Source organism: Diorhabda carinulata, chromosome 6, assembly GCF_026250575.1.
Source record: "Diorhabda carinulata isolate Delta chromosome 6, icDioCari1.1, whole genome shotgun sequence".
Classification (NCBI taxonomy): Eukaryota; Metazoa; Arthropoda; class Insecta; order Coleoptera; family Chrysomelidae; genus Diorhabda; species Diorhabda carinulata.
Genome location: NC_079465.1, coordinates 13015056 through 13032646, shown reverse-complemented (window position 1 = coordinate 13032646; position 17591 = coordinate 13015056). Strand labels below are relative to the sequence as shown.

At 33.1% G+C, this 17591-nt stretch overlaps 1 protein-coding gene across 1 annotated transcript in view; it reads right to left on the bottom strand.

The window, feature by feature from the left end:
* LOC130895106 (probable ATP-dependent RNA helicase DDX55 homolog) overlaps nt 1-17591 on the bottom strand; it is a 39664-nt gene that overhangs the window by 928 nt on the left and 21145 nt on the right. Inside the window, exon 9 of the mRNA XM_057802247.1 lies at nt 15810-15971. Coding sequence (XP_057658230.1) covers nt 15810-15971 — 162 coding nt within the window. The remainder of the gene's footprint in view (nt 1-15809; nt 15972-17591) is intronic.

Sequence of the window (17591 nt, the reverse complement as noted above, 5' to 3'; positions counted from 1 at the left end):
ATCAACGTTGATGATAAGTTTATTATTATAATTTTTCTACTTCGCAAATGTGGATCTACTTCTAACATGACACGAGAAATATTTCTATCAACGTCAATTTGAATATTGAATTCTATGAGTTTAAGAATTTTTACAAGCTCTAATAATATCAAAAATCATCGTCAATCTTATTTAATTATTTCCCAAACGATGAATACCATAAGTATTCGAAAGCTCGGAAAATATATTGAAGTTAGTCTACATTGGTGTTTCCTTGCCACTTTCCCAATAAAAACTACTTATAAATATTATATATATATATATATATATATATATATATATATATATATATATATATACAGGGTGATTCATTAAGAATGTCCAATCTCTGAACTGTAGATTCTAGACCTCAAAATATAATGATTCTGCTCAACATGCCTTATGCAAATATTGCTAGTTTCCGAGATTTAAATTTTGATTTCCGCAATAATTCGCAAAAAGTTTTCACAATTTCTCTTTGAAAATTGACAATTTTATGTTTTTTGGCATGAGAAATCATAACTTGCACTCTAATTTAACATTGCTAATAGAGGGCGCTAGTTACGCTTGTTTGTGTTAATTAAATCAAAGCAAACTTTTTTTGGGCTAAACTTACAACTAAAATAATAAAAAGCTAATACTAATTTAACCTAATACATGTAAACTAATGCCTTCATTTGCGACCAAATTGAAAAATCCAAATGATTTAAATCAGGGCCTCTTTGTGGCCAAGCAAACTCACTTCCACGACCAATCCATCGATGCGGAAACTGTTCGTATAAGTATTGACGAACTTGTAAAGAATAATGTGGTGGTGCTCCGTCGTGCAAAAACCACATATTTTGTCTCAAAGCGAGAGGTATATCCTCCAGTAATTCGTGTAAATGGTCTTGAAGAAAATCTAAATAAAGAGGTAAGTCCATTTAAATTAGTTGGCAGTTCAAAAGGACCTATTAAATACCCACATATTACACCACACCAAATGTAAACTCGTGCTGAAAATGTGTTTTCCTCATAGCATGTCGATTTTCAGAATCCCACAAATGATTATTTTTATAATTAAATATTCCTCGTCTGGTAAATGTTGCCTCATCAGTAAAAAGAATTGTATCCAGAAAATCTGGGTTAACATTTTGTTTAACTTGCAAAAAATGGGCAAATTGTAGACGCTTAGGTAAATCTTGAGGTAATAAATTCTGAACAGGAGTGTAATGATATGGATGCAATTTTTTCCTCTTCGGTATTCTAAAAATAGATGATTGGCTTATACCTGTTTGCAGACTTAATCGGCGAGTACTGATATCTGGTTTCTCCGTAACACAAATTAAAATTTCATCTTCTTCATCGGCAGTGATTTTTTTTGTAGCGCTGTGCTTAGTTTTAGAGCGTAAGGACCCCGTTTCACCTAAGCGGCTGTAAAGATTTCGGTACAGTTTGTAATTGGGTTGCTTTCGATTTGGGTATAATTGTGAATATCTTCGAGCCGCAGCTGGACTACTATAAATTGACATACAAATCATATCGCGCATCTCAGTATTGGAAAAATCGTTATGCCTAGGCATTATTTGATAAATAACTATTACACTTGTTAATTACCAAATTGTTAATAAATGGTATACTAATGTATTATTTATTCTTATTATTATCCAATTTGCTTCTAAACAAACTGTAAAAGTGAGACAAGCCTACTTAAAAAAAAACGAAAAACTAAACTCTACACAAACTGTCTAATAACGACACAAGTCTACTTGAAAAGAAAACGAAAAATTAAGCCACGGCTTAATTCACGAATGTGATTTTGATATTAAGGGATCTTTACGAAAGAGTATCATAAAGTGTATTGAAGTAAATGGTGGGCATTTTGAGCATTTCTTTTAAAGTTTTTTATTTTTGATTACAAATTTGTTATTGTTACATATTTAAGAAATAATAAAATTTTTTTATGGAAAAATTAAAATTTATTGAACTTTTTAGAAGCAAATAACTCGATATCCGATTGAGTTACACGAATTAAAGAAAAATAACTTTTTTTTGTAGAATTTAACGCTTTTTAATATTTTTTTATTATTTCAGTTGTAAGTTTAGCCCAAAAAAAGTTTACATTGATTTAATCAACACAAACAAGTGTAACTAAAGCCCTCTATTAGCAATGTTAAATTAGAGTGAAAATTATGATTCCTCATGCCAAAAAACGTAAAATTGCCAATTTTCAAAGAGAAATTGTGAAAACATAAAAAATTATTGTGGAAATCAAAATTTAAACTTTGAACACCCCATATCTCGAAAACTAGCAATATTTGCATAAGGCATGTTGAGCAGAATCATTATATTTTGAGGTCTAGAATCTACAGTTCAGAGATTGGACATTCTTAATGAATAATGAATCACATATATATATATATATATATATATATATATATATATATATATATATATATATATATATATATATATATATATAGATCCAGCGGTCAAATTGGCGTCGGTACTTTTACGGTATAGCCAGGAATCCTTCAATATACACCAATGTATATTGTATTGTATAATGCAAAATATATTCAACGGACAGGTTAGCAGCTTGATAATTTGGCAACGTTGAAATAGATATATTTGAGTTTATTAAATAACTTTCATTCTGCAGATTTGATGGCCGTATATGAATGTTATACTTGTAACGGAGGAAGTGGCATCTTAAAAAATATATTTAGAATCAACGTATTGGTTACGCCAAAGTGTATGGTGATTTAAATGCATTTTGCTTTCTTGGTCTTAATTTACATATATCCATTTCTATGAGTTGTTTGAGCATAATTTGATTATTATTTATTCCAATGTATCGCTACATGTCGCAAGTATGTTTGGGACGAACCAAAAAATTAACCATTTTAGTTTAAAATTGTGATCATATTCAGAGATCCGTATTGAAGCTTATAAGCAAAAGGTGCCAATTCAAATCTAATTTTTTACTGACTATTCGAAGCAACATTCAAAACTCTCCGAACATTTAAGAGCTGATTAAAAAACTAAAAAACTGAACATTATTTCAGAGTCACCAATATGGTAGATCACAGAAACCCTTCTGTTGTCGATGTCTCAGAATAAACGTTAGTTTTATTTTGGTGCTGTTTTTTGGAAATTTCTCTATTCCATTTTTGTGATCTATGATAAGCAACCTGCATCCAGAATTGCTTATTTTTATTTTTTTATTTTATAAAAATATTGAATAGCTGAACAAATTTTTTGGCTGATTTTGATAATACTAAGAAAAAAATAACTATTAAAGAGTCTCCTCGGGCTATTACAAGCGGGCTAAACACAGACAGACGAAAAAGGACCCAAACAAACAATATTGATGATAGTTATCCAACTGCAAATCTTCGTTATGCTTAAAAAATCGTAGGAAGAAGAATTTTCATTGGTTTATTGATCTTAAAGATGAAAGAAGAATCCGTGATGCTAATACAAAGATGGGTAGTTCTTTAATAATGATATGCGAGACCACATCCAGATTGAGTGATTTCAAAAGAGATGGGAATGCCATAGAGCATGCTTGGGATAAAATGGATAAAATACCATTGGCGAGCATGATCCTCGACCTGAATATTAGCTGTTGTTGAAACATTCCTTTTCATTAAATCCCTTGAAGAATTCCTTTGTTTTATTCTTTTATTTCAGCACTTTATCTAATTTTCATTATTCAAAGAGATGAGAAACGATTTTATGATTTTTGGTATTCAACAGTTAACAAATATATTCTCTTGTACCATAAAATTTTGTTTCAGCTTTTAAAATCTGATTAAATAAATATTCTTAACTCTATCAATATCTTCAACTTTTGAACAGCTGTTCATTTTCAATTTTTTTGAATGTATTTGAATACAAATTCAGCATGTTTTGAAATTGATTACAATTGTTCAATAACGTCTTATTAGAACAAAGTTGAATTTTTCACATGAGACATTTTGTATCTTAGATTTCAATTTGTTGCAATTTGCCATCGTAACAAGAAATATTTTTTCATATTCCATATACGGTATTCCACTAGTTCCTCGTGAAAGTCGTATGCAGGTCACCACCTTCTGTACTTTGAAACGCACAACCCAAATATTCTGTCGTAGATAAAGGTTTTTAGGCCCACTCCAACTTAAAGATTTGATAAAACTCGAACCTCGTTTTGAAAAGTATATACATGTACAGAAGAACAACAAACTCTCTACAACAGTTTCACATTTTTGAGTCATCCTGTATTTCATTCTGCCAAATTTGAACAATGTGGCTCTTCTTTTAGATTGAATTGGCCCATAACTTATACCGAAACCTAAAAACTCTGAACTGTATAGTTTTTGTACTATTTAAATGTTGTTTATGAAACTTCCACCTATGAACCATTTGATTAGGGCCCTTAATGATACTTGCTGTGTCTAGCTGATTTTCATAATATGCTGATATAAATGCATCAAGCTATTCGACGCCATTTAAAGAAGAAAAATGGAGTTTCACTTTCGAAAAAGGATAACTCCTTCTTTGAAATTGATAAGCCTTAAGAAGTAGCGGTAAACGACTTGAAACTCTATCCATTTGCCGATTTTTCAATAAAATAGGGTCCTATTACGAATCCACATGGAATGCTCCCATCTACGTTTACAGACCACCTAGTCTGACTGCGAAATGAAAATTTGTTGTAGAACAAATAATGTAAATTTGTGACTGTTCGCATATCTACTTTCATGAATTGTCCACTCGTTACCGAGTAACACAGCTGCTATTTTTTGCAAGAAGTTCTCTCCTCAGAATAATTTTATCGTGTCTTTGTAATTGCAATAAGCTGTAACTGATTCTTTGGGACTCTCATATTGGTATCTTCACTATTTGCTAGTACAACATGAAATGTAACTTTCTCTGTATAGTATTGAGTTCCTATTTTAACAAACATTAGTCTCATATACCTACCTCTTATAATGTTACTGATGTATTGAAACTTTTCTCTTTTTTTACATACTTTTATCCTAGCATTATTGTGGAAAGATAATTTTGAACTATGTATTCCAAAAAATAAATGGCGTTGAAATTTTTACGGAAAACTGGTCATATGTTTTGAAATACCCGGTGTAAACCATTATCAAGTTCATATGGTTAGAATTGGGAAATAAAGCAGAATTTAATATTGACTGATTACGAACTGATGATAAATTTGGCATAAACTGAACCTAGGATCGAAAAACCAGTAAACAATATCTCATTGACATTTGTTTCTTCTACTTTTATTGATACTCTTACAAATTGTTCTGATCATTTTTGTTACTCTGTCAAGGGTTAGTAATTTATGCTTGTAGTTTTATAATGCTGCTCTTCAACTCAGGTTTTTTGCTTTTAACGTATGACCCAACCATTCTGTATAATAAATATGGTGACAGTTCTTTATTATCAATTAGTCATTTATGAAAAATTACTCAGATCTAAAAACCTTAATAAAACTTCTAAAAACTTTTCGCGCCCCGTGTATCCAATACTCACTGTATTTATATTTACATACTTATACATTTAACGGGATGGACGACTTCTCTAGAGTATCTCTACGTTAATAATAATTGGCGCCCTTTTTTCGATAAGCTTCGTAAAGGGTTGGCATGGCGTCGTAACATCATTCACGGAGACAAGCAGAAAATCTTTTCGTAGTTTTTAATAGTGTTGCAAGCAGTCAAAATGTCAAGACGTAAACGAAACGAACTAATTATGAGCCTAGCATTAGCTCAGGAGAAAGACGGTATGTGTACTCAAAAATTTCCTAATATTATGTAGATTATTTATCATGATAAAGATATCAAATAACTATGACTTTTACAATAATAGATAGATTTCTTCGGACATTTTTCTATCTAGTTAATTATGGATATGAATTTGGGATTTTATTTTGTGTATATGTTTGATATGTCTATTAGATTCTATCTATAATATAAAAATGAATCGCAAAATGTGTGGGTAAGCGCATAACTCAACAACGCCTGGACCAATTTGGCCAAATCTTTTTTAAAATGTTCGTTGAAGTTCAAGGATGGTTTTTACGGCGAGAAAAATTAGAATTATTGCTGGAAAATTCCTAAAAATAGCTCTTTTCTTTTTCCCATACAAATGATTTGTAACTAAAACGTAGTCAATTTGAGCACTCACTGTTGTCTAAGCAATGTAGGTGTGTTCCTAACGTCAAAGATCATATCTATCAAAACAATGTGTGTGTGTGCGTTGGAGCACAGAATACATAGTTGGAGGAGTTTAATGTCGCGTTCCGAAACTCGCGTTTCTTTTATAAGGTGTGTTACTAACGTCAAAGATCATATCTATCAAAACAATGTGTGTGTGTGCGTTGGAGCACAGAATACATAGTTGGAGGAGTTTAATGTCGCGTTCCGAAACTCGCGTTTCTTTTGTATTAGTTTCGGCACGCGAGATAAAATGCAGCAGTTTCCACGTCATTACATCAGTCAAACAAAAATCGCGTTAGCAACAGTGTTTTATTATTTTTAATATCCAAACAAAAACAATTCGTACGGCTTAAAAGAATTTGACTTCAAGTCATATCAAATTAAAAAAAAAAAAGCTAATTACCGATCTAATCGTACTGCACAAGAACGTGACGACGGAAATGAACGTGAAAGAATTCGGATATCACAAACGCGTGAAGCGCGAGCGCGATATTCAACTAATAATCGCGCAAGTTTGAATCGAGCTGCTTTCAGTTACGATGTATCAATTGACTACAGTAACTACCAATGTGTTGTTATTGGTTCTATGAACTCGGTTTGCTCACACTGTAAGGCATTAAAATACAAAAACGAAGCCAATGGATTGTGTTGCGCAAATGGTAAAGTGAAATTGATACCATTGGATCCACCACCAGAACCATTGTACTCATTGGTTTCAGGAATAGGAACAGATTCTATACACTTTTTGACACATATCCAACAATATAACAATTGCTTTCAAATGACTTCATTTGGGGCAACAAATGTAGTTCGGGAAAATTTTATGCCAACTTTCAAGGTATGTATTATAGCAGTTACTCATAATTATTTTAGCGAACAAAATTTACTGTCACGAAAGTTAAGATGTGTCACTTATCTTCAATTTCTTAATCATTACGAAATATATCACTTAGTCATCATATTATATGGTGATTCAGTTTCAGTGACACTTTTATTATATTTTATATATTTGATAGATATTAGTTAAAACTAAATATATACTTTTTAAGATCAAATATTATTTAAGTTTGGTCACTGACAATCCATTAATTTATACCACACCATAATATTTTTCTTATTTACAGATACAAGGGCAAATATATCACAGAGCAGGTTCACTGTTACCAGTGTCAGATAGCGACAACAAATTCCTGCAAATTTATTTTATGGGCAATTCACCACAAGAAATTGATCTGCGTTGTGCACATAACAATTTAGTAAAGAGGTCTATTATAGAACAATTACAAACTTTATTTCATCAACACAATCAATTGATTATATTGTTTAAAACTGCCCTGGATCTGATGCTATCCGATAATCACAAAATTGTAATCAGAGCTGATAAAACACCTGCAGGTCAACATACAAGACGTTTTAATGCACCAACTATTGATGAAGTTGCTATCGTTGTAGTTGGAGAAAACTTGGAATCCCGTGATATTGTTTTACATCGTCGGAATGATCAATTACAACGTATAAAGGAAACACACCGCTCATATGATGCACTGCAATATCCCATTATATTTTGGCAAGGTGAAGATGGCTACGATTTCTCAACAAAAATGATAAATCCCATTACAGGTAACTAAAATATTAGTTTAGCTATGGCGATAATATTTCAGTCATTATATTATGTATTTTAATTTTATATTTGAATGTTATTAAAACAAAATCTATTTACAGGTTCTGAAACCAACAAAAAAGTCAGTTCAATGAACTATTATTCATACCGCCTAATGATTCGGGAAAATGAAGATAATCACATATTGAAATGTCGGCGATTATATCACAAATATGTTGTTGACATGTATGTTAAAATTGAAACGGAGAGATTAACATTCATCAGGTTGAATCAAACCAAACTCCGATCTGAAGAGTATATTCACCTTCGAGATGCGATTAATACTGATGGAAATGCACAGAATGTCGGTCGGATGACTATTCTTCCAGCAACATACATCGGAAGCCCTCGGCATATGCACGAATATGCTCAAGATGCCATGTCGTATATTCGTCATTATGGTACAGCAGATTTGTTCATCACATTTACATGCAATCCGCAATGGATAGAAATCAAGCAGGAGTTATTCTCTGGGCAATCACCCATTGATCGTCATGATATTACAGCCAGAGTCTTTAGACAAAAGTTGAAATCATTAATGGATTTCATCGTAAAACATAATGTGTTTGGTGAGACACGCTGCTGGATGTATTCTATGGAGTGGCAGAAACGAGGATTGCCACATGCACACATTTTGATTTGGTTGGTTGAAAAGATAAGGCCAAATGAAGTTGATGCAGTGATATCAGCTGAAATCCCTGATGTACAAGTAGATCCTGGATTACATGAGGTAGTTATCAAACACATGATACATGGTCCCTGTGGAACTCTTAATCAAAATTCACCGTGTATGATGGATGGTAAATGTTCAAAACGATATCCACGGACATTAATATCGGAAACAATTACTGGTAATGACGGTTATCCATTGTATCGTCGCAGGTCGACAGCAGACAATGGAAAATCAACAATTGTCAAATTAAATCAACAAGATATTGAAATAGATAATCGTTGGATTGTTCCATATTCACCCATTTTATCAAAGACATTCAAAGCACACATCAACGTTGAATCTTGCCATTCAGTGAAATCAATTAAATACATTTGCAAATATGTAACCAAAGGGAGTGATATGGCTGTGATTGGAATTGGTGCAGAGAATTCCAATGATGAAGTTACCCAATACCAAATGGGCCGCTATGTCAGTAGTAATGAAGCAGTTTGGCGAATATTTTCTTTTCCTATTCATGAGAGACACCCTTCTGTTGTTCACTTAGCTGTGCATTTAGAAAATGGACAAAGATTGTATTTTACAACACAGAACGCAGTACAAAGAGCTGCTCAGCCACCATCTACTACATTAACCAGTTTTTTTGAGACATGCCAAAACGATGATTTCGCACAAACATTGCTATATTCTGAAATGCCAAAATATTATACCTGGAATCAATCCTCAAGGAGATTTATACGACGGAAACAAGGAAAACCAGTTCCAGGATATACAGATGTATATTCCACCGATGCGATTGGCCGGATTTATTCAGTACATCCAAGCAATGATGAATGTTTTTATTTACGACTGCTATTAGTCAATGTACGTGGCGCAACATCATTCCAACAGTTACGAACTGTTGATGGTGAATTGTGTGGATCCTACAGAGAAGCCTGTCAACGTTTGCAATTACTTGAAAATGACGCTCATTGGGATCAAACTCTCAATGATGCTGTAATATCATCACACGCTCATCAAATACGAACATTGTTTTCTATAATCATATCTACATGCTTCCCATCAAACCCAATTGATTTGTGGATCAAGTACAAAGATTATATGTGTGATGATATTTTGTATCAAATACGGAATAGAATGGGAAATCCAAATATACAAATCAGTGAAGAAATTTACAATGAAGCATTGATTTCAATTGAGGACATGTGCTTGATAATGTCAAACAAACTATTAATTCAATTAGGCCTGACGGCGCCCAATCGTCCAATGCATGACGCTTTTAACCAAGAGTTGCATCGAGAAAGACTGTATGATCTCAACGCTTTGAAAGAATTAATTCAAACAAATCTTCCACTGTTAAATGAACAACAGAAGTATGTATTTGAAACTCTTATGAAAGTAACAAATGATGAAACTGGAGGGATTTACTTCTTAGATGCACCTGGTGGTACAGGAAAAACTTTTTTGATTTCATTAATATTAGCCACAATTCGCTCACAAAATAAAATTGCACTTGCACTCGCTTCGTCGGGAATCGCAGCAACTTTGCTTGAAGGTGGTCGAACAGCCCATTCAGCACTAAAATTGCCATTAAATATGCAAAGCAATAAAACTCCAACCTGTAACGTTTCGAAGAACTCTGCAATGGCAAAGGTTTTGCAGCAATGTAAATTGATTGTTTGGGATGAATGCACGATGGCACATAAAATATCTTTGGAGGTTTTAGACAGAACCTTAAAAGATCTACGGAGCAATAATAACCGATTTGGTGGTGCAATGATTTTATTAGCAGGAGATTTTCGTCAAACATTGCCAGTGATTCCACGATCAACGCCAGCTGATGAACTCAATGCATGTCTAAAGTCCTCCAATTTGTGGAAACATGTCAAAGTACTTCATTTAAGCAAGAATATGCGTGTCGAGTTGCAAAATGACCAATCTGGAAACATATTCTCTAAACAACTCATTGACATTGGTAATGGCAAATTACCTATAGACATGTTGACTGGCTGCATTAACTTTCCTCAAAGTTTTTGTCAGTTAACTCAATCAAAAGATGAACTTATTCAGAAGGTGTTTCCAGATGTTTCTCAAAATTACAGAAACCATGATTGGTTGAGCGAACGAGCTATACTGGCTGCAAAAAACATAGATGTAAATGAATTAAATTTCAAAATTCAAGAACAAATTACAGGCGAATTGAGGATATATAAATCAGTTGATTCGGCTACTAATCAAGATGATGTAGTCAACTATCCACCGGAATTTTTAAACTCGCTGGATTTGCCAGGATTGCCACCTCACAATCTTCAATTAAAGGTCGGATCGGTGGTTATAGTGTTGCGAAATATCAACCAACCGCGTCTTTGCAACGGTACACGGTTAGCGATAAAAAAATTACTAAACAATGTGATAGAAGCAACTATACTCAAAGGAAAGTATAAAGGAGAAGATGTTCTCATACCGCGCATCCCAATGATTCCGACTGATGTGCCATTTGAGTTTAAACGACTACAGTTTCCAGTGCGGCTTGCTTTTGCTATGACTATGAACAAGTCCCAGGGGCAATCATTAAGTGTTTGTGGTATTAATCTAGAAAACCCATGTTTCTCACATGGTCAATTGTATGTTGCCTGTTCCCGTGTTGGAAAACCATCAGATTTGTTTATCTATGCGCCAGGTAATCAAACAAAAAACATCGTATACCACAAAGCACTACAATGATAATAATAATAATTATTTATGATTCACATGATTAACAATAAAGCGATTACTTACTTTTAAATCCTTATATATGTTTTATTTAATTATTTTTTATTCACAACGCCCTATCACCAGGGTGACGGTTCTGTTCAGGAGAATTTTTTAAAATACGTAGGCACAAAAACTGCCACATAACAAATCTTTTTGACAGGACAAAGTCTGTCGGGTCAGCTAGTTTAATATATATTTAATAAGAGCACAGAGAATGCGTGTAAAATATATTGTTTTGTGCAAATTTTCGTGCGATATTTGCTGAAAATGTTAAAGTTACAACCTGTTAAATTAAGCGTAAGGGCATGAAAACAGTTTCCAGCTAATTGGTGGTGACATCTTGTGAATACAATACATACGTCATTATATTGTACAAAATAAAAAAAAAATATTATTTTATCATGAAAAACATTTCAAAATTTCCTCAGAGGTGTCATGTAGATGTCAGGGAGTTTTTGGTGGTGACACCTCAATGTATTCCGAAAAAATATTTTCGGAATAACGCTCTGGCCGTTCCTCGAAGTGGAAAACAACTACACTACTTTCCTGGCTAATACCACACGAACATTGAATTACATCCACAAAGAAGAGCGACCGACCGTCGAGACAGACATCTCAATGTTTCGCAATTGCAAGGAGAGAGGTTTATAAACCGACACATTCGTGCGGAATTTTATCCAAGCAAAGGGTAACATCGTAATTTTCAGTCTGGTTTAGGGGTACCAGACGAGAGAGTATTATGCCATCCTGATGAGATCATAACAAGATCGAAACTAGTCGGTGGCTATACCTCTCTCCTTGCAATTGCGAAACATTGAGATGTCTGTCTCGATTGTCGGTCGATCGGCATCACGCTCTTCGTTGTGGATGTAATTCAATGTTCGGCGTGGTATTAGCCAGGAAAGTGCAAAATGACTTACAGACAAATCTAAATGATTAACGAGTAATGTCAAACTAATAATACATTGTTTTTAAATCTCACGGTATTTCCACACTTGTAATCTCCTTTTTAATAAATAAAAGTTCAGAAATGCATTTTCCCAAACCTGTTCCATAATAAACCATGGCCAGTAATTAAAGTTTATATTTGCAATAAATATAAACAGGTAAAGTGAATGCGAGAAATTATTTTCCCATCACGATGGATATTTTTTAGTTCGAATCAAAGAGCAAAAGAAGTTTTTTTTGATTATATTTGAAAGAAATTTTTTGTTTATTTTTCTGAAAAAAATAATTTGGTCATGTTTTATTAAACAAAGTTTATATTTGCAATGAATATAAACAGATGAAGTGAATGCGAGAAATAATTTTCCCATCACGATGGATATTTTTTAGTTCGAATCGAAGAGCAAAAGAAGTTTTTTTTAATTATATTTGAAAGAAATTTTCTGTTTATTTTTCTGAAAAAAATAATTTGTTCATGTTTTATTATACAAAATAAATGAAAAATCATTGTGTTTGTGTTTAGGAATCTTTGTTGAATTTCCTTTACCATCCATATATCAATCTATCATCTATTAAATTCAATCCAGTTATCTCCTTTTTTGTGTGACAACTAGTATAATTACGATGTAGACGACGAATAAATATCATTCAAAATATAATTTGTTATATCTACATGTCAAACTCTGTCAATTTCAAATTACGTATTTTCTTCTTGAATTAAATCACAATGCAATGATATAGGAAAGCAGAAAAACTATCATCTGCTGATCTTTACAATTACGACTTGAGAAAGCAATTTTACAGATTGATATGTTCGTTGATGACTTTGTATTGTGGGTTCCATATCTAAAGTGTCTTCTAATCTAATTCCTGTTTCTTATGTATGTATGTAGTACTTCTAGTTCTGTATAAGGTTTAGTGGATGATTTGTGTCGAGTAGATGTTTAGCAGAATGAGATTTTTCTGGTTGTTTCAGTCTGTACGATCTTAAGTGTTTACTCCACCCCGTCTTATATCAAAATTTCGTATGGTTTGGCCGTTTCACTATAAACCTCCGTCCCGTTAGTCGTGATCCACCCTATATATGTTATGGTTTTCTCAGTAGTAACGCTTCGATGTATTTCGAGAATATTTTCGAGATAACTCCAAATTTTCATTACATAGTTTCAAGTTACTATGACACCATTTCAGAAACCTAATAATCGAAAGAGATATCTCTCAGTGTTTGTTGACATTCCTTAACATACTTAAATTACCTGATGTCGAGGTTATCTTTTCAAAAAACATCACAAATTCATATTATTGTTGTAATAAGAAATGAGAGCAGAATTCATAATTAATATAAAACAAAAAGTATTACTTAAAAGCAATAATTTTAATCAAGAAATGAAGTTATCAGACATCCTTCAAACTGTTTTGATAGATATAAGGATTGCCATATACTGGTCTTTATTGTATTAATGATTCACTCATTATTCAAAGCGATTCATATTGAATCATGGAGAGTTTGATGTTATGATATTGAGAATTCACTTTTACCTAACTGAACCTAATCATTGTTTTGTTGATTCATTGAGTATCTAATTATTACATTTTATGTCATAGATAATGTAACACTAACGATAATTATACACGCTCACGGCCACCTGGTCAGGTTACGTTAGCTTCGGTTTGCAAAATAGAATTTTCTCAATTTTTCACATTGACTTGTTCAAAAATGGATAATCAACATTTTTGTTCATTTTATTTATTTATTTTTATTTTTAGATTTTTTTACAGACGAAAATTATCGACATATTACTTATAACGTTTTGATACGTTGCCTCAGATGATGAAAAAACAGAATATTATCAAGAGCAACATTGGTGCGACGGAAAATTTGATTTATACTAGTAACTGATATGATTACAACGATAATATTTCATTTTAAGATGAACCGTTGAATTGGCAACGTTGTACGGATGCCTGAGTGCAAATAATATAGATATACAGAAGCCAGAGTGTCCGCTAAATGGTCAATATATACACGGATGCCAATCTGACCGTTCATTTAATCCTACATATACAAATAAGCGATACCAGAGCCATACAACAGAAACTCTGTGAACTTTAATTTAAAATCCATTCAAATATGGTGTAAATTGCACTCCGGTCCATTTTTACCTTATGTGATAGCTGATGAAATTCCAAGTCGAATGCACTATCTTTTTTCGATTTGCAAATTGGCATCTGTATATTGGATTCCACTTTACCGCTGATGCCACCTTAACCGCAATTTTAACATCCACTTCACGCCGCTAATGTATATATATATATATATATATATATATATATATATATATATATATATATATATATATATATAATATTTATAAGTAGTTTTTATTGGGAAAGTGGCAAGGAAACACCAATGTAGACTAACTTCAATATATTTTCCGAGCTTTCGAATACTTATGGTATTCATCGTTTGGGAAATAATTAAATAAGATTGACGATGATTTTTGATATTATTAGAGCTTGTAAAAATTCTTAAACTCATAGAATTCAATATTCAAATTGACGTTGATAGAAATATTTCTCGTGTCATGTTAGAAGTAGATCCACATTTGCGAAGTAGAAAAATTACAAATTTTAAAAAACACACAGTAAATTCATGAAAGTTGGCTTATATATGTAATTTTGCACAACTTAAATGTTAGGATGGTTAATATTTAAATTAATGGTCTCGATAATTAATAATAAACTTATCATCAACGTTGATTGTTGTTATTAATCGTAGTTTCCATAACAGATGGCACCTTAAGCGAATTTCTTTACAGAGAACTGTAAAATTTTGTCCTTTGCACCTCATAGATGGCGCCACGCTTTAATGTGATATATTTTCTTAGACTATTGACTATACATGTCTTTCTATTTTGCCAATACCACTAAACATTATTCAGAGAACAGCAAAATTCATTCACATTAAAAATTTAATTACTATTTTTAGTGAAATGCCACCCAAAAAATCCATCCTTAATACCTGTAGCAAGAAGACTCGATGTGCACGTGTTGAAAGAGCCTAACCTAAGCGAACCAACCGCGATTCAAAGTTACTATTGGTGTGATGGACAATATATGCAATTATTTTCAGGCATTAAAATTTCGCAATGAAACACCCGGTATGTGTTTCGCATCAGAAACCCTATGTCACCATTCCCTACTCCACCTGACCTTTGAAATCCCTTCTTTCTGGCATTTCAAATGAATCAAAATTATTTTGTATATTATGTATTCATCATATGGGAAATAATTAAATAAGATTGACAATGATTTTTGATACTATTAAAGCTTGTAAAAATTTTTCGACTTTTTTAAGTCTTTATCAAAATATGATATGATGTAAATGCTACTACTAATAAGAACTATTTATATGGCTTCAATTGTGTTAGAAGCAGAAAATGTTTAGATAGTTGTTCAAAACAAACAACATTTGAGTCCGATGTTAACATATTCATTTCATAAATTATGAACTAAAGTGGTTTCATATTTTAATGATTCTATCATATCTCATGTTACTTACTTTTCCTCTTTTTCTTCACAATATTCCTATTATTTGTTAATTTCTGCTTTTTTTCTTTTCTTTTAAGACGTTTGTTTTTCTTTTCTACTTTTTTCTGTTTTGTTAGTGACCAAGGTTCTGTTGGTTTTTTATAAAATACTTGTTTGTTACTGGGCCAGACACCTAAATTTTATCAATAAACCTTTAATTAATAAAAAAGGTTACATACATTGATATGAATGATAAATAATCCAAATGATATTAGCATCTACAATATTTTAACAAAAGTTTAATTTCTGAATATAAAAAATTATTATAGAAAACAAAGTTTTAAAAGTTATATATAATGGCTAGTATAATACAATAAAGTTTACTTGCAATTAAAGACAAGATATGAATACCATAAAAGTAAGAGGCGATAAAATTTACTTTCAGGTATGAACCTAAATAATATTTGAAATAAAATACGCATTCCTTAATATTTCAAATATTATTTGATAATACCAGAAAATATGATAAAAGAATTTATGTTTATGATTTCAGTTTTATAATGCAAACTTGAACTTATCCGCTATTAAATTATAAAACTATTCTACAGGGTGCGGCAGCATAACTTCCTTTTTTAAAAAGTTCGCCATTTAGTCGGTAGATGTCGTAACGGAGTGCTAGTGGTCTCGTTCGAGAGGGGGGACTATAAAGTTTTGTCCCGGCACAGTTCAGTCGCCATCATGCGTTGGAACAGTGAGGAGCGTGCGTTTGCCGTTGAGGTTTACTTTTCGAGCGGATGTTCTGTGATCGTAACCCAGCGCGCCTTCGGAATCGCTTTAATTTAGCCCCCTTGGCCCCTGTCCCGGACCGGAAATCAATTGTTACGTGGGTCACTACGTTCAGACAAACTGCAAGTGTGACAAGACGAAGAACTGGAGTCCCTCGGCCCATTAGATCACCGGAGAACATTGAGTTAGTTAGAACTTCAGTGTTGCGATCACCACGGCGTTCTGCGCGCAAACATGCGTCTGCCCTTGGACTTTCCGATCGTTCTGTGAGGAGAATACTTCATGATGATCTTCATTTTCATCCATACAAGATGGCAATTGTGCAGGAACTTTCTGAACGTGACTTCAATTCTCGGAGGAACGCGTGTGAGGTTTTTCTGGAAGTCGTTCCTGAGGACGCTATTGTTTTTTTTAGTGATGAAGCCCATTTTCATTTGTGTGGATCCGTAAACAAACAAAACATGCGCTACTGGGCTGATACCAATCCTCGACAATTGCATCAACGGCCTTTGCATTCACCTAAAGTCACAGTGTGGTGTGCAATTTACTCACGTGGAATTATTGGTCCCTGGTTCTTTGAGGAAAATGAAGTCACAGTGACAGTGAATTCGCACCGGTATGTAAACATGTTACAGGAATTTTTTTTCCCACGGCTAGATGAGTTGGACTTAGGGGACACTTGGTTCCAACAAGACGGAGCAATGGCACACACTTCAAGAACATCGATGGCTGTTTTGAGGGAACACTTCCCAGAGCGCCTTATCTCAATTAGGGGCGATTTGGAGTGGCCAGCCCGCTCTCCCGATTTGATCCCTTGTGATTATTTCCTATGGGGTTTTTTGAAATCCCGTGTGTATGTGAACCGTCCAAGGACCCTACAAGATTTGAAGACGAACATCCAGGAAGAAATTGCCAACATAACGCCTGCTATGCTGGCAAGAGTCATGACAAACGCCAGAAATCGGTTTACTCAGTGTATGGAGAATGGGGGACGTCACCTAACTGATTTGATCTTCAAAACTCAGTA